Raw genomic sequence first — 17,930 nt, 5'->3', positions numbered from 1 at the left:
AGAAATAGCAGAAATTTCAAGCCTAGTTTTCTCTTACTTTATTAGAGAATCTTTGGGATGTTTGAATTTTATCATCTTAAATTGAAATCTGTAACAAAGGCTTTCTTTTCCCAAAATGTTAGTAAATGGAGTTAAATAGGTGTTTGTAACAATATTCAACAGTCTAATATTCCCTTCCCCATCAGTTATTCTACTTTCATTGGTTTTTGTTGTCACCATTTCACTAGTTCACCAGTTATTCTTCTACCAGAGAAAGGACTTCATGTTTTTTCCTGCTTGCTTTTTTACATTAGGACTAGTGTACAAACAAGGTTGGTTTTTTTTTGTTTTTTTTTTTTTTAGTATTACCAGTTTTCACTCAGTTACACTTGTTCCCCTACCTGATGGTCTGAATGTTTTTTTAAAAAGCTCAGCTTTTTCCTAGCTCTGGTCACAGCTGGCTGGAAGTTTCAGTTTAGTCTAATAATTGTTGTATTTTTGAACCGTATGCTGTACGTGCCTGCCTTTGCAAAACTTTTATACACTTTGAATGAAGCTTTGTTTTTGTCCTTTTTAGGAGAGAGTACCTTTTTTGTTGAGCTGAGTGAGACTTCCAGCATACTCCGGCATGCAACAGAGCATTCCCTTGTGCTTGTGGATGAACTAGGTATTCAGGCTCTTTTAATAAGTATGGGGAATAAACAGGAAAAACGGGAAGTATTAGTACATAAGCTAAATTATGACTTAGTTGACATCAGACTTTGTGGTTAAATCTCATGACTGGAATAATGATATAGAGGGGTATAGCTTGTTCCAGATGGGGGAAAAAAGAGGTGGTGGTGCAGTATTTATCAAGAATACGTATCACTTGTTTTGAGGTCCAGAAGGAGGTGAGAGCAGACCAGTTTAAAGTCTGACTCGGGGTTAAAAAAATATGAATGATATCGTAGGGGTCTACTATAGATAACCAAATCAAGACTAGGAGGAAGAGGCATTTCTAGAACAATTATCCAAAACACAAGACTTGGTATTAATGGGGGACTTTAACTATACAAAAAGAAAAGGAGTACTTGTGGCACCTTAGAGACTAACAAATTTATTAGAGCATAAGCTTTCGTGAGCTACAGCTCACTTCATCGGATGCATTTAAAGCTTATGCTCTAATACTAATAACTAATAAATTTGTTAGTCTCTGAGCATAAGCTTTAAATGCATCCGATGAAGTGAGCTGTAGCTCACGAAGGCTTATGCTCTAATAAATTTGTTAGTCTCTAAGGTGCCACAAGTACTCCTTTTCTTTTTGCGAATACAGACTAACACGGCTGCTACTCTGAAACCTTTCACTACAGACATCTGTGGCAAAATTAATACAGGTTTCAGCGTAGCAGCCCTGTTAGTCTGTATTCGCAAAAAGAAAAGGAGTACTTGTGGCACCTTAGACTAACACATTTATTAGAGCATAAGCTTTCGTGAGCTATAGCATCCGATGAAGTGAGCTGTAGCTCACGAAAGCTTATGCTCAAATAAATGTTAGTCTCTAAGGTGCCACAAGTACTCCTTTTTCTTTTTGAAAATTAATACAGCAGCACACAATTTCCAATAAGTTCTTGGAATGTATTGGGGACATTTTGTTCCAGAAAGTGGAGGAAATAACTGGGGGGATAGCCATTCTAGACTTGATTCAGACCAGCAAGGAAAGAATTGGTTGCAAATCTGAGGATGGAAGGCAATTTGGATGAAAGTGATCATGAAATAAGAGTTTAAGATCCTAAGGAAAGAAAGGAGTGAGCAGCAGACTAACAAATTCAGAGAACTTCAGGTGCTGGGAAAGAAAATCTAAGAGATAAAGGAGTTCAGGAGAGCTGGTAGCTCCTCAAGGAGACTATTAAATACACAACTGCCAATATCCTGATATGAAGGAAAAAGGAAGAATAGTAAGAAGCCAATATAATTATCAGTGATCTGAAAATCAAAGAGGAATCCTACAAAAAATGGAAACATGGATACATTGCTAAGGAAGAAAATATAGAATAAATATGTAGTGACAAAATCAGAAAAGCAATGGTACAAAATGCATATGTATGTGTAACCATAAAAGATGGTAATAAATACATCAGGAGTAAGAGAAAGATGAAGGAAAACTTAAGTCCTCTCCTTAGAGGGGAAGAGCTAATAATGTTGACATAAAAAAGACTGAGGTGTTTAAGTCTATTTTGTTTGTCTTCACTAAAAAGGTTAATGGTGACCACATACTCAACACAATTAGTATTAACAGTGGGGAAGAAACACAAGCCAAAATATATAAAGAGTATTTAGATAAATTAGATGTATTCAAGTCGGGAGAGAAAATTCATCGTAGGTGCTACTGGTGAAATTAATCGTGGGTGATACTTTGAGGAACTAGCTGAAGCAATCTTGGAACCATTAGCACTTTTTCTTTAAGAACTCATGGAAGACAAGTGAAGTCCCAGAGACTGGAAAAGAGCAAAAATCTTTTATCTTTAAAAAAGGGAACAGAGGACCTGGGTAATTATAAACCAGTCAGACTAACTTTGATACCTGGAAAGCTACTGGAACTAAGTATAAAATAATTTTGTAAGCACCTAGAGAATAGGTTATCAGGAATAGCCAGGATGGGTTTGTCAAGAACGAAGTATGCCAAACCAATCTAATTTCCTTTGACAGCATTACAGGTGGGGAAGCTGTAGACATGATACATTTTGATTGATTGTAGTAAGAACACTAGGGAAATGACTAGATTGAAGAATTATTATAGAGGGTACACTTTTGGTTGGGAGGATGTATCTAGTGAAGACCCACAGAGGTCAGTCCTGGGTTGAGTATTAATTCAGTATTTTCATAAATGACTTTTGAGAGAAGAGTATGCTTCTGCAATTTACAAATGACACCAAGTTGGGAGGGGTTGCTAGCACTTTGGATGATAGTTAATTGACCGTGACAATTTAGAGAATTGGTATGAAATCTACAAGGTAAAATTCATTAAAGATGCATGCAAAGCACTATGCTTAGGAAGGAAAACTCAAAGTCCAATTACAAAATGGGAAATAACTTGCTATGTGGTAGTACAGCTGAAAAGGATTTGGGGGTTATAGTGGATCAAACTGAATGAATCAACAGTGGGATACAATGGGGAAAAAAGGCTAATATTCTGGAGTTCATTAATTGAATTGTTTATATTGAAGACATGTGAGGTAATTCTCCCACTCTACTCCATACTGGTGAGGCTTCAGCTGGAATCCAGAAGAGAGAAACAAATGATGAAAAGTTTAGAAAACTGGGCCTATGAGAAAAGGTTAGGAAAACTCTGCTTGCTTAATCTTGAGAAGAGATGACTGAGGGACCTGATAAGTCTTTAGCTACGTTAAGAGGACAGTGATCAATTGTTCTACATGTCTACTGAAGATAGGACTAGTAGTAGTGGGCTTAATCTGCAGCAAAGGAGATTTAGAAAGATATTCAGAAAAATCTAACGCAAGTATAAGGATAGATAAATTCTAGAATAAGCTTCCAAGAGAGGCTGTAGAATCCCTGTCATTTAGAGGTTTTTAAGAACAAACACTGGTCAGGAATGGTCTAACTCCAGATGACCTCTCGAGCTCCTTTCCAACTGTACATTTCTATGACTCTATTATAGGTGAAGAAATCAAACCTAAGATTAAAGGCCAGGCCATAAAGCTATTTAGTGTACATAGACAGTAGCAGTTTGAATGTTTAAAGTGGATTAAACATTAGCACCATTCCAGTTAGCCTTTTCATATTAACCATGGATGTCCCATGAAAAGAGACTACTTTCCAGTGGCCAGTGGGAGCTACTGCAGGAATGGTCAGAGTCTTGCCCTCGGAGCCACTGTTAAAGTGTTGGTGTGTTTTTTTTTTTTTTTTTTTCCCCCCCTCCCCATCAACCACGTCCTGCCCTGTTTGCCACTGCTGCTGCCACTTGACTGCTGTCAGGCATGGAACTAGGGTGTGGGAGAGGGGATTGCTGAGGAATGAATATCCAAAGCAGCTGCTACCTTAGATCGCCCAGGCCAGTTTGTGATTTTATAATCCCTGTTATGTTTTAGATGCATCTCTTCCCTATTGCTGTGTGAAAGATCTATGCAAACAATTAAACATTTGACATCTTGTGTAATCAATATAATTGCAGACACTTTCCCTCTAATCAAATAACTATTGTGCTTTAAATTCACACCCTACTTTAGTTTGAATTGGCTTGTCAACCTTTGTAAATTCTTAGTGCAGAATAAACATCCACAGGGAGAGTTAGGCTACATCTACTCTACAGCAGTCCATGTGGTGGCGATGTTCTAAGTTGGTGGCAGAGTGCTCACGCGTAAGCTTAACTCCTGCCTCTGTGAGAGGCAGTAGCTATGTCAGTGGGAGAAGCTCTCCTGCCAAAATAGCGCTGCTTACACACATGCTTAGGTTGGTATAATTTATGTCACTCGGGTGCAGATTATTCACACCCTTCAGCAATGTAAATTAAACTGAAGTAACTCGTACCATACACAGTGTCTTAATGTGGAATAGCTATTGTGCTATAAATTTCACCATAGTTGTTTTGCACTAACTTCCCTGGGTAGACAAGCTGTTAATAATTTAGTGGGCTCTATTTCAATAACATGTAAAATAACTTGAATCTGGCTTAAGTTCTCTTTAAATACTGGGTTGAACTCATATTTTGCTTAGTGTCTAGAAATGCAACTTTGTTCCACATTGGATGTGTGAAGGTTTTTCTTCTTCTCTTGCAGGTAGAGGCACAGCTACTTTTGATGGCACAGCTATAGCAAGTGCAGTTGTTAAAGAACTTGCAGAAAATATAAAGTGTCGCACACTTTTTTCCACACATTATTATTCATTAGTAGAGGACTATTCACACAGTGCTGCTGTGCGACTGGGCCATATGGTATGTACAAACTGTTGAACTTCAAGGAAGGGTATTTGCATCACTTTGGGAAGTGGGGTTTTTATTGGTAGGCCATGTTCCACAATGTGCATAGAGCCTCAGTTTTCTACCTGTAATCAAAAAGGGTGTCCTGAAAGAAGGAACACTATGTACACTAATGTAAAAGTACTGGATAAACTGCTTTTATGGTGACTTTTTTAGGCATGTATGGTTGAAAATGAGACTGAAGATCCAAGCCAGGAAACTATTACATTCCTCTATAAATTCATTAAAGGAGCTTGTCCTAAAAGCTATGGCTTCAATGCAGCAAGGCTTGCTAATATTCCAGAGGAAGTTATTCAGAAAGGTCACAGAAAAGCACGAGACTTTGAGAAAGTTACATTGTCACTGAGACTGTTTAGGTAAGTTCTTTCCTGAATTTATTTAAAAAAAAAAAAAAAACACAAAAACTCAGGTTCTGTGCCAAATAGAGAGGGGCTAAGTGGCTATGCTAGAGCACAACAGAATGGGGGTGGGGGGGAAGAGGTTTCCTCTTGGCTCCTAGGGGGAGCTAGACATTTTCTCAATACAGTGGTGCTAAGGGTTCACCTATGTTGTAATTTTTAGAAGTGAGCCTTGGCAACTGTTAGGTGCTACATGACTTCAGAGAAACAATAATACATTTAAAATTGTAAGACTATCCTTTAAAAATTAATATGAAAAGTCTAAAAATACTTCATTAAAAAAACTCCTTCAAAAATAGACTAATGAAGTTAAGTGGTAAAACTGAAGGCAAAGGAGGGTTAGCCCCTTATTTTGATTAATTGCCTGCCAGAAAAAATCATGATCAATCCTTCAAAAAGTGGAGACTGATTTACTCAGAAAACATATTACTTAGTGAAGAACTTACTAGACCTCTTTTACTAAACATAAATGTTACTTAGCAATGTGGACTAATTTTTTTCTCTCTCCCCTCCCCCCCCCCCCCTTAGGCACCTTTGCCTGGTGGCAGAGAATGCAGCAGGAGATAAAGCTGTTCCTAAACTGATGACTGTGATCAATAATCTGTAAGATACAGTAACAAGTGTTAGAGTGGTGATTTTCTCACAAAGATGGTATGCAGACAACATTATGATCTAATAAACTTTATTTTTTAAAAATGACCATTTTTCCATTTTCTTTCCTAGGAAATTAAACCCTTTTAATTCTTACCTACCCTCTACATAATGGTTATTGAATACTCCACAATATATTAAGTCTAGATGTTATGGTACATGCATACACTTTCAGGCTGTTGATTACCCACTGTCACCAATACACATAAATGGAAAAAAGCTATGAAACTGTATAGAGCTGTATATATACTTGTCTCAGCTTCATTATAGCAGGAAATTGCTGTGATTTCCAGCTGTTGATACAGGTAATGTCCAGACTGTTCAAAAAAAAACTATGAACAGAGTAAAATACAAGACTGTTTTGAGGAGACTTTCTAATGTGTACTTTAAAACATAGTAAAATTTTCATTCACAAAACTTAGTTACATGGGTACTTTGTTTTATAGTGCATTGTATATGCTAGGAAGTCTCATTAAAACACACTTTTTGTTAGGGTGATTTGAGTACAGACTATTGCTGGGGCAGGGGAAGGAGATTAACTTTTTCAAAGGATACCAGAAAAATTGCTGGATATAATTTAAGATTAGTGTTTTCTCTTTCATAGAAAGAACGTACATACTGGGACATGAGTACAGTTACAGCAAGTCTAGGTGTGCTAACAAAACAGGACACATTCAAGTACAATAAGATTTTTTTTGCTTGAAATTAAAAACAAACTACATGAGTAAAGCATTTAAAATCATATTTTTCAATCTGAATAAATGTTAAAAAAAAATCAAAAGAAATGCAGAAGTGCTAGCTCACATTTTACCATGTTACAAAAGCAATTGGTACCCATGTCCATAACAGCAGCAACAAAGAATGCTGCTTGTCTACAGAATAGTACTACTGCAAATTGGACTGCGTTTCAATGCTACTTGTAAAAACACCAGCTTTTCAGAAGTTGGTATCTGTACAAAATTGCAGCTTATTTTCTTCACTTCTGTCCCTTCAAGAGTCTTTGTTTACACAGTAATGCTAAAACGCCCAGTTCTGTTATCCTGAGTCAACATATTGCCACTTTCTTTTTGGTAGGTTGAGCTCCATAGTGTCAACACCTTACACATCCATTTTTAATACAGTCTCTTTCTGCAGAAATGGGCAAGTATAATTTCCTCCAAAAAAAAGTTTAACAGTTATGATATTAGAATGGCAGGACTTCTTCTTTTCTGAAAGGAATTCAGTTGTGCTGCAATGTATTAGATTCTATAGGTGGAGCAGAGTCATATAGTGTATCTGTATCATGTGTAGGCTCTCCAGCTAGTGTACAGGGATTAGAGAGTGTTCCAGCACCACAGTCACAGAAAAACCTAGAAGAAAAAAATTATCTTCAGTAGGAGAATTAAACTTGCTTTAAGTTTGAATTATAAAGCTGCTCAACCAAAGTATTTTTTCTTGTTAACATACCTATCATGTCTAATAAATTCTACATCATGTCCTTGATGGCACTTCTTAATGCAGTTCACACATATGGCATTACGATCTGTGGTGTTACAAGTGTGACATCTAAAGTAAAATGTAGCACATTAGGCATGATTTGAAAATGGACAGGTGGTTACAGGCACATCTGTAATTGGCAATGTGTTAAGCACAGAAAAATGCCAGTTTCCTTGTAGAAGTAATGTTGATCAAAAACCAATCATTTTTATATTACATCTGAGTACTTAACTTGCAGACTCTAGAAAATAGATCTAAGCTGGTTCATCATTTACACTAGACAGCTTTTTCTATTTAATCACTTATATGCTAGAGGGATGCTAGGTGAGGGAGATTACTATTTTTTCTTACCTTTCATGACCTATAACTGTTTATAAATTTGTTACCTGTAGAAGTCATGCATTGGGTAGCTGGTGTAACTGGATATTTTATATAGACACTGGCCTCTACTGACAGCCTTTTCTATGGCATCTTGATTGTTCATTATTTTGTTATCTGTAATAAAAGGATAAACTATCAGATAATTAGAACATTCCTTTTAGGTCTGATCCCAAAACCCCCACACAGTAAACTGCATGGAATATTCCTAGGGGCATTCTGCACCAAAAAGTTAAATTCTACACACAGTATTTTCAAATTCTGCATATTTTGTCAAAATAACACAATATAATCACAACAGTTTCAATTACTGTTTATTTTAAAAATGCTGTCAGCAAGTATGTCTGTAACAGTACAGACAAAAGATTCAAGAAATGTTTTTTTGACAGATTCCTTACCAGGCATATTAATACAGAACTCTGAGTAATAATTCATTTAAACTACAGTACAGAACAGTATTTCCCACACCCCTTAGAAGCATTGCAAAGGTTTGGGGGAATCACTGGTAATGGAGGAGATGAGGGAGAGGGAAGTAATTGCTGGGAAGGAGCCTGGGGTTTTTTGGGGGCAGGGAGGGAGTGTTAGGGAGCTTCCCCCATGCAGACCCTGGTTGACCCCTAGCCTCTCCCATTCAGACAGGCACATGTGCCCCTGTCTCCAGGTGTCCGTGCCCCCCCATGTTTTCTTTTGGCCCTCCTGTCTACATGTGTCCCACCCCCGTCCCTATGTGCGTGTCTGCTACCCACTCAGTCACCCCCCATGTGGCCCTGCACCTCCACTCCCATTCAGCCCATACCCCAGTCCTCCCCCTTGTGAGCCCCTATCTGACCCCCAAGCAGCCCCATGCTGATGTCTCCCCATCTCCCGACTTGGCCTGACAGGCGTTGTGAAGAAGGCAGGCTCTTTTTCTGTCCTAGCTGGCCAGGTGCTACTGCTCTGGTCTAGCGCCATAGCGCCCTTTGATGGGAAAAAGGTGGAACTGCAGTAACTTTCTGGTAGAAGCTTTTTTCTGCGCAAAAAATTAAAAGGATGTGCAGCTCATTAATTATGTGCACGTGCAGTGGTGCAGAATTCCGAGAGTAATGGAACTACAGTAACAGGTTGAGTTCTCCATGTCAGAATTTTAGGCTATAGTTCCAGAGTTTAGGTATTCCTGATATGTAAACAACTAAGCCATCCCTTCTAGATTCCAGGTCAGGATTGCTGACAGATTAGTAGGCCAGCGGATAGGGCTGCTTCTGCATTTCTCAGAGAATGCACAACAGAACTCATTGAAAGAGAAAAACACCAAGCAGCTCTGGTCTTACTTTCAGTAGTACAGCCTTTATTGACCAAGGTTTCACACCTATATTCTAGGAAGCAGGACAGTATTATTTCCCCTAATTTTTCAAATAAGGTAACAAGTTGTAAAAGGTTACTTCCAGCAGAGCTGAGAATAGACTGAGTGGATGAGACCTGTGTTCTATCTATTCTATACCTACTGTTCTTAGCAGTAGGCCATACTTTCCTCTCAGAACCAAGCACAGACCCCAGGAACCTTAGTACCCAAGTCTGCGTCTCTCAACTAGCTTTATAATCCACTTGCAAAATGCTGCCTCACTAGTGTGCGGTTCATAGCTACTTACTTTAACAGACTTGTAAAGAAAGTTTCTGAACCATAGCGGATACTTGTTTTCACTCGCGTAGCAAGGAGTTCTGATTACAAGAATTTAATATGGTCTTTCAAATTCCCAATCAGAAAGAATTAACCAATATCAAAACAGTCTGAAGAAGGATTAACTGATGAAGTGGTCAGTGGAAAAGGCTACATTCTGCCAGGGAAAATTTAGATATAAACAATAGTTTTCATTTTATTCCCTTGGACTCTGCAGTGCTTTAAAGGTGATCCAGCTATTGGCTTAACTCTGAACAAAGCTCAACTTATTTCTTTTAGATGAAATTCTTAGGTTCAGGGCAATTTAAAGTGTAATACTGCCAAAAATGAGACACTGGGATATGACAAATTCTACAATATTGAAGTCTCCAGCATGCCATTCATCTTTAAGAAATGCCATATGTAAACAAATATGCAATGTAAAATCCACACACCTTTCATTGTTACATTGACACCAGATGCTAGAAATAAGCCTCCAAAACGGTTGTTGAAAATCTGATTGCCTTCTAATGTTGCAGTTGCATGATTTGTTATTTCAATACCTGTATTTGGGGGAGGTGAGGCAAAGAATCAAAGCTTTAGTGTGCATTTTATACCTCTTTCAGCAGCCAGATTTCAGTTAAAGCACTTAGTATTTCCTACGATCTGTCAGACAGTCATTGGCAAAATGACTAATATCTAGAAATTGTGCTGTGACTGACCGAGCTAAAGTCTAAACATTCCCACTGCATCTCTTCATAGAGGTGAAGCCAATTTCATGTTTTCCAATTAGCAACTAATAATCAAACCACTAGTTTCTCAGAGAACAGGGCAGTACAATTGACCAAGATTTTCAAAAGTGATGTCATTTTTTTAGGTGCCCATTTTGACGTGATTTTCAGGAACTGTACGATATCTGAAAAGATGTGCTCTTTTAAAGGTGTCAAGGTGGGCACCCAAAAAGTCTGTTGATTAAGCCCAAGATTTTCAGAAATCAAACTCATTCAGGTCACTTGGCCAGAACTCATTTTGGCAGCTTCCTAGCACTACACAGAAGCAAGACCTTTTAAAGGTCTTCACAGAAGCTTGCTTTTTCTGAAAGACAAACGGAGAAAACTCAAGGATGCAATTTCAATTGATTAGGATTAAAGAACTATTATAGCACAATGTCTAAAACAGTGGTGTACGAAAGTCACCATTACACTAAGACTTAGCATTCCTATTCAACTAATTCCATAAAAACCACAGATTTCAATACTTCTGAAGCCTTCCACGCAAAGTGATTCCAGAATCTCAGAAGTATGTTGCTAAAATTTCCATTCCTCTAAAACAGGATTAGTGATAGAAAATTCAATTAAACTCTCACCAAGTCAGTAACATATACATCCTGATTGACTTTCAAAAGAAAATTGTGAACAGTTACTAGGAAATCTGCTATGTGATGAGATAGAAACTGCATTATTTCCTGACAATTTCAGAGAATGCTGCAAAACTGGCATTTCGGCAATTCTAAAATCCCAAATGATTTTTAGAACATAACTGTAGAATATCTCAGACTGTTCAAATGAATAATAATCCTAGCTGTAGAAAAGGGACCCTTGCCTGTCATAATACTGAAATAAAATCTGTAAGCTCTAATCCTTCAAAAATATGATTTAAAGAATACAAACCTGCAGCAAATCCATCAAATATTCGATTTTTCCTTAACACAGGATGACTGTTGGTGCTGATGAGAACACCAGCTTGAGCATTCCTAAAAATATCATTCTCTTCAAGAAGACCTACAACAGAACCAACAACAAACACCAGATTTAAGGCTAAGCATCTTTGTGTTTCTCTTTATAACCAATTTGTATGATATTTTACTCATAGTACCCAATGATTTCAATGCCAGTGATGGGTATTCCCAGGACGAAAGGATTAACAGGATGTTGGTGATAATACGTCATCTTTTGAAAGTTATTCTCAATTTATATGCATCTGAAGATATTTAATATAAACTAGGATTTTCAGTACAGATGGGGAAAACATGGGGATCTATGACCCGTTACAGTAAGCTCATAAGTAATACACCTAGACTAGTGGTTCTCAACCAGGTGTACACGTACCCATGGGACAGAGGTCTTCCGGGAGTACATCAACACATCTAGATTTTTGTGTACCTCTACAACAAGCTACATAAAAAGCAGTAGCCAAGTCAGTACAAACTAAAATTTCATAAAATGACTTGTTTATACGGCTCTATATACTAATACACTGAAGTGCAAGTACAACATTTATATTCCAATTGATTTATTTTATAATTATATGGTAAAAATGAGAAAGCAAGCAATTTTTCAGTAATAGTGTGCTATGACACTTGTATTTTTTATGTCTGATTTTGTAAGCAAGTAATTTTTTAAATTAGGTGAAACTTGGGGGTACACAAGACAAAGACTCCTGAAAGGGGTACAGTAGTCTGGAAAGGTTGAGAGCCACTGCCCTAGAGGCTACTCTATATACTCTAAACCAAATCTGTCAGACTTTGTGCTCTGCTCTTCTACAGCAGCATTTGGTAGTCTCAAAGGAGAGCATAATTTTTTGACGGGTACTTTTCTGCTGCAGTGCAGCTCAACTCAAAACTTCATAACCTAAAATTAAAGTTAATAATCCACAATGAAGGACTAACTACCTAATTTCTTAATAAGATATTTTCCTTTTAATAGGTAGTAGGGGAAGTTTGGCTCTTTCCAGATCTTTGGTATTGACAAAAACCATACAATTATAAACAAAACCAACCCCCTCACAAATCCAAGATCTGAAATCTTCAATTTGACGGTTACATCAGATCTTTTGTCCTTGAATTAAATGGCAAAAAAGTTAAAAATGTAGATTGCAGGTAATAAGGAAGAAGTCTAGCCTTATAGAAGTAGTCTGGAATAGGCTTCCTGGATGAGGTGAATTTCTCCTTTGCCTAATCACAGGTTTCAGAGTAGCAGCCGTGTTAGTCTGTATTCGCAAAAAGAAAAGGAGTACTTGTGGCACCTTAGAGACTAACAAATTTATTAGAGCATAAGCTTTCGTGAGCTAAGCTCACTTCATCGGATGCATCCGATGAAGTGAGCTTAGCTCACGAAAGCTTATGCTCTAATAAATTTGTTAGTCTCTAAGGTGCCACAAGTACTCCTTTTCCTTTGCCTATTACAGTTTAGTATTACAGATTTAACTGATGACATTAAAAAGCATTAGTATGTTTTAAGTAAGTATTTTACTACTTCATAAAGAAAAATAATCAAATTTCTAAAGAGCAATTTAAAAGAACAATATCTTAATCTGAAATTACGTTATAATCCAATATATTTAGCGTATTCTAACGAGGAAAGAATGCTACCTCTGCCCCCATTAAATATACAGATGCCCCCATCTCTTCCATCATGGATTTTATTTCTTCTTAGCGTAGGATTACTGTCTGTCTTAATCCATACTCCAGCCATTGCATTATCAAAAATTTCATTGTCTTCTATAAATCCAAGCCCTATAAAAAAAAATATTCAACATAACTGTCTTTCTAATAACCATGTTGCAAAGCATCTTAAGGTCTGAAAAAATGAAAGTATGGACCTACCAGAATTATAAACAAGAATACCACCATTCTGACCTCCCCAGATTTTGTTGCGCCTAATTTTGGGGTTGCTTCCAGTTCTATAGATAATCACAAGCAAATAAGTTATTAAAAATGGTTTCCTAAAACGAAACATTTAAAATACATCTGAAGATGGGGAAAAAAAAATAGTACATCAATCACATCAGCATTCTGTAGGCTTACACATCAGACCCCATGTAAAAATATAAAAGACATTGCTTGCAAGCCTTTAGAAATCCTAGATTGTTTCCAAATAAGCTAATACACTTAAGACTTCACACCATTATCAAGAGAGAGAGAAACTGGGAATAAAAGTCAGGATCCAGGTTCTCCTGACAAGAATTCCTCCCCTTGAGTTGAAATTGAGGACACTAGATTTAAAAGAACGCTCCTCTCCCCTCCTCCTGGGGTAAATTTTAGGAACCGAATGATAAGGAGGAGTAAAGAGAGAAATAAGGATAATACAATAAAATCGCTTTTTAGATGTAGAATGAAAACATGTATTACCTTATTTGAACCCCTGAGTACATGTGATTATAGATGTCATTGTCCTCCAACACTCCATGTCCGTTGTCATAAAAATAAACACCAACCTGACGTTAAAAATAAAATAATTAAATTAGAAGTAAGGAAGAAGTGTGAAAACAGTATTTCTATCATGCAAAACAAAACCCACCTGTTTCCCACTATGTATTCTATTTCTCCTCAATACTGGAGTACTTCCGGTTGTCACCCAGACTCCAGCCAAAGTATTACTGTAAACTTCATTTTCTTCAATCACACCTTGTCCTTTTTCATGCTAAATACAAGTAAGATAAGATAAAGATTAAATAAAGTAGCCTCTTGCAAATATTGGCTTTATGGCCTTTTTCTTTTTGTAGGGAAAAAATCTCTTTGTCCAGGTGTGATGTCCTTTCCTATGTTAGACGTCTCCCAGAGTTCTCAAGTTACTACCATTTTTAAAATCATTTTGTATTATTCATGAGACTTTATATTTCTGAACATTTTAAGTGTAGAAACAGGTTAAGAATTTCTCTTTTTACATCTGATTTACTACTTGAGATTTCAAGGGTTTGTACTGAAGTTTAGAAATCTCTGCTGGGTTTTGCTAGTGAAGCTCTGCACTCATCTGTGTGCTAGGAAACCAGGTTCTAATCTTACATCCAGCATTGTCTATTAAAAATAAAATAAGTTATATAAATTGGCATGTTTCTTACTTAAGGCATATAACAATCTTTACTGGTGCATTTGTGTTTAAAATTAAAGCTACATTAGACTTGCAGGGTCAGATAGTAAGGCAAATATTTATACAATTCTAGTCTGAGAGCTTCAGTTCATTTTATATAACCCTTGGTTTCACATGCGAGAGACTTACGACTCTAGTCTTGACTTCTAACTTCTCTGTGTACTTTTAGTGACACATACCAGCTTGTGGGTGGGAAGATATGAATTTAGTCAGTCTAGCGGTAAATGTGAAATGCTCCAGGTTTCTAGATTTAAGTGTACATGATGTAAAATTATTACCAAAAATGGATGTAAGGTAAAACTTTTTTTTTTTTTAAATCTGATGATATTTTGCTAGCTAGCCCTTTTAAAATTACACTGTAGGGCAATGTTTTGAATTTAAAAGAAATATTCTAGTTATATTTGCCAAAATTAAAACAAGATTAATTGTAATTAGGTCAATCTATCTGTAGAACATAAGAAACTACTTCAATCAAAGTATAACAAAACAGAAAACGAAACTTTATATGTTTACTTTAAAAGTTTAAGTCTGTGTACAAGGCATTACGCTTCCATAACACCCACAGAAAATATTACCTAGCAGAATTTACACGCCTAGACTCGCTATATGTAGTTACAGAGTAGCAGCCGTGTTAGTCTGTATTTGCAAAAAGAAAAGGAGTACTTGTGGCACCTCAGAGACGAACAAATTTATTTGAGCATAAGCTTTCGTGAGCTACAGCTCACTTCATCGGGAGCTGTAGCTCACGAAAACTTATGCTCAAATAAATTTGTTCGTCTCTAAGGTGCCACAAGTACTCCTTTTCTTTATATGTAGTTAGTACTCACCACATAAATTCCACCATGTTGGCCATCATGAATCTTGTTGTGTCGAACAATGGGACAACTATTTGTTCGAATCTGAATTCCTGCTAATGCATTACCTGTTGAAAGGGGTGATACTTTAAGAAAATTTGGCACACAAAATATAAAAAGTCCAAGCTGCAATAAGGTAAATATATACATTTACCATAAATGTCATTTCCTTCAATAAGGCCTCTCCCATCACCAAAGATGTAAACTCCACCTTGATTCCCATTAAAAATTGCATTGCCCCTAAGGAACAAAACCACATGTTACAAAACTATGGAAGCAAGTTACACTGTACCATATAATCTAAACATATATAAAATGTACAAATATATGTAAAATTTACCAGGTTTTGAAATCTAGAATAGTGTCAGGATTGCAGAATTTTAAGAAACTATATACTTCTAAAAATGTACTGTATGCACACAAATTAAAAATATAATTCCATTGCACCCTGACACATCCATTTCATTTTGATATATGTAGGAATGTTAATATGTTATTCCCTAAAACATTCTTACAAACAAGCACCAACTAAACACCCAACCAGCAAAAAAAACAACCAACCTTATTGTTGGGTCACTGTTTGAGGTAATCCAAACACCTGCAAAATTGTTTGCATAGATTTTATTCTCTATAAATTGTCCTCTTCCTTTTTCATGAACATAGATTCCTCCAGTCTGACCGTGATGGATTTCACACCGAACTACAGTAGGGTTGGCATAAGCTTTGACCTCAAAGCCTGCTATCCTGTTTCTATGTATGTTGCAGCTTTCAAAATAACCCTATACAAAATAACACAAAGTTTTCTGTAAGAAAATCTTTTTAAAATATGAGAAAAGATTGTAGTTATAAAATGGGAATCTAAAAAGGAAAAAAAAAAGATAGCCACGTCTACAAAAAATACCATTATTGCTATAGATTTAGGTAATTACATAGTCATCATCACTGTAGTATAAGCATCTTCCAAGTAACTAAAATGAAAGAAATACAGAAAACCTTATTAAGTGACAAAAGATTTCTTTGTGTTGCTTTCTATTAACATTAACAGAAATTTGTGTGTCTATTTTCAGTATTCTAGTGCTTCATATTTGGAATTGTCTTACACTAATATTGTTGAGAGTCAAGTTTAAAAAACACATACCAAAATTGCTATTTTAAGAAACTGCTCTATTGAATCTGTATTTTGTTAATTTATCAAATTGAACAACATAAAAAATAACTTAAGAATTTACTTTTTTCCCAAACACATTGCAATCAAAACCAAAATAAGAACTAGTTTAGGTGCTGATTCTGAAAAGTGATTAATTTTACTGGACTCCACTGTGACTGCTCATCAAAGTAAAGTTGCTGCTTAAAACGTCTTTTCAAAATTGTACCTGAAAGACCTAATCCAGCAAAGCACCAAAGGGATTAATCAAAGGGAACAGGGTGCTTAATCAAAAAAAAAAAATTTCACAATCTAAAAGAGCAATTATTCCACATAGAAAACTAGGGGAGGGGGACGAGAGAAGAGGTACAGTGTCAAGCAGCATTCCGTTTCCAAAATAAAAGTTTGTTTATATGTCTTCTTTTCAGGCCTTTTTTTAGTCCTTACTTATTACTAATGATCTGTGAAGAAACAGGATCTGCTCCTACTGCTTATTCCCTAAAGTCGTATTTTTGTTTGTGGTATCAGTAATTTCCAGAGCAACTAATTGTGATATTAAACTGACACATTATTACTACATGTGAGAAAAATGCAACAAACATCTTTTTAAGAAAAGGATTTTTTTTTCATGCAAACATCCCTAGTAATAATAATAAAAAAATTAACACATCCTAAGTGTTTTTCAAATGATTCTCCATGAGATGCCTTCAGATTTTAAAGTTGAATACTAATGAGAAATAGTTTAAGAATAGGTTACTCAAGTTAGTAGAGAAAAATCCTCAGAATCTAGCTTCATGCATAGCTGTAATTATAAAAACAATCCAACCAACCCACTAAAATGGCATAAGCAAAGGGAAAGAATATTTGTACTATTTGCCCTACTGTCATCCTCCAATTACTAGTATTTTCTTACTGCATTTTAATGGAGAAAAGAGTATCTGAATTACTCATTTACTTCATTTCCTTTTTAGATTGGCTTTCAGAATCCCCCCAGTTTGTAAACTGCCTTGATCAGTGTTTTCAATATAAATTGAAAAAAACTCACACTTCTTTAATCTTCTTTCACAATTTCACAAAAAATCAAGGTAAAGTTTGAAGACCTAAATGACACCCTTCCCAAGAAAATGGACAACATTTCCAAGAGTGATTAATGACTTGGGATGTCCAACTTCAGACATCCTAAAAAGGGCTGGCTTTCAACAGCAAGTACTGACTGACACACAGTCCCTTTAAAGGGTATGATATTTTGGGGCTCAACGAGGCCCATAAGGCAGGGGTTCTCAACCTTTTTCTTTCTGAGGCCCCCCTCAACATGCTATAAAAACTCCAGGGCCCAGCAGAGGGCGGGGGGACTCTGGGCTGGGAGGGGGGCCCTCAGGCATAGGCGCAGTTTGACTTCTATTTTTGGGGGGCAGGGACACAGCAGGGCCTAGGAAGGCAGCACCACCTCCACCCCCTGACTCACCTCAGCCTGTCTGGATTGTACGTGGTGGGGGTTCAGCTCAAAAAGTTTGAAAACTGCTCAGGGTACAGGGAGGGGGGTAGCTAGGGGCTATAAGGGTGTAACTCGGGGTGCA

At 36.7% G+C, this 17,930-nt stretch overlaps 2 protein-coding genes across 9 annotated transcripts in view; one reads left to right on the top strand and one right to left on the bottom strand.

The window, feature by feature from the left end:
• The window catches only part of MSH6 (mutS homolog 6), a 31,372-nt gene extending 25,324 nt beyond the window's left edge, over window positions 1–6,048 (top strand). The window contains exons 7-10 of one of the 2 annotated variants that reach the window (XM_038397384.2): window positions 557–646; window positions 4,752–4,906; window positions 5,108–5,307; window positions 5,878–6,048. In XM_038397384.2, coding sequence (XP_038253312.1) covers window positions 557–646; window positions 4,752–4,906; window positions 5,108–5,307; window positions 5,878–5,956 — 524 coding nt within the window. In that variant the 3' untranslated portion in view covers window positions 5,957–6,048. The remainder of the gene's footprint in view (window positions 1–556; window positions 647–4,751; window positions 4,907–5,107; window positions 5,308–5,877) is intronic. The other variant, XM_038397385.2, reaches the window with a different exon arrangement.
• The window catches only part of FBXO11 (F-box protein 11), a 201,929-nt gene continuing 190,013 nt past the window's right edge, over window positions 6,015–17,930 (bottom strand). For 5 of the 7 annotated variants that reach the window (XM_038397387.2, XM_038397388.2, XM_043512302.1 and 2 more), the window contains 12 exons: window positions 15,771–15,988; window positions 15,364–15,449; window positions 15,183–15,277; window positions 13,786–13,908; window positions 13,617–13,702; window positions 13,092–13,168; window positions 12,858–13,001; window positions 11,158–11,268; window positions 9,943–10,050; window positions 7,863–7,971; window positions 7,447–7,545; window positions 6,015–7,349 (listed from right to left, as the gene is read on the bottom strand). In XM_038397387.2, the coding sequence (XP_038253315.1) occupies window positions 7,220–7,349; window positions 7,447–7,545; window positions 7,863–7,971; window positions 9,943–10,050; window positions 11,158–11,268; window positions 12,858–13,001; window positions 13,092–13,168; window positions 13,617–13,702; window positions 13,786–13,908; window positions 15,183–15,277; window positions 15,364–15,449; window positions 15,771–15,988 (1,386 nt within the window). In that variant the 3' untranslated portion in view covers window positions 6,015–7,219. Of the gene's footprint in view, window positions 7,368–7,446; window positions 7,546–7,862; window positions 7,972–9,942; window positions 10,051–11,157; window positions 11,269–12,857; window positions 13,002–13,091; window positions 13,169–13,616; window positions 13,703–13,785; window positions 13,909–15,182; window positions 15,278–15,363; window positions 15,450–15,770; window positions 15,989–17,930 lie in introns of all 7 variants that reach the window. The other 2 variants (XM_038397389.2, XM_043512300.1) reach the window with 1 other exon arrangement.

Source organism: Dermochelys coriacea, chromosome 3 (genome assembly GCF_009764565.3).
Source record: "Dermochelys coriacea isolate rDerCor1 chromosome 3, rDerCor1.pri.v4, whole genome shotgun sequence".
NCBI classification, from domain to species: domain Eukaryota; kingdom Metazoa; phylum Chordata; order Testudines; family Dermochelyidae; genus Dermochelys; species Dermochelys coriacea.
This window is presented reverse-complemented; position numbering and strand designations above follow the sequence as displayed.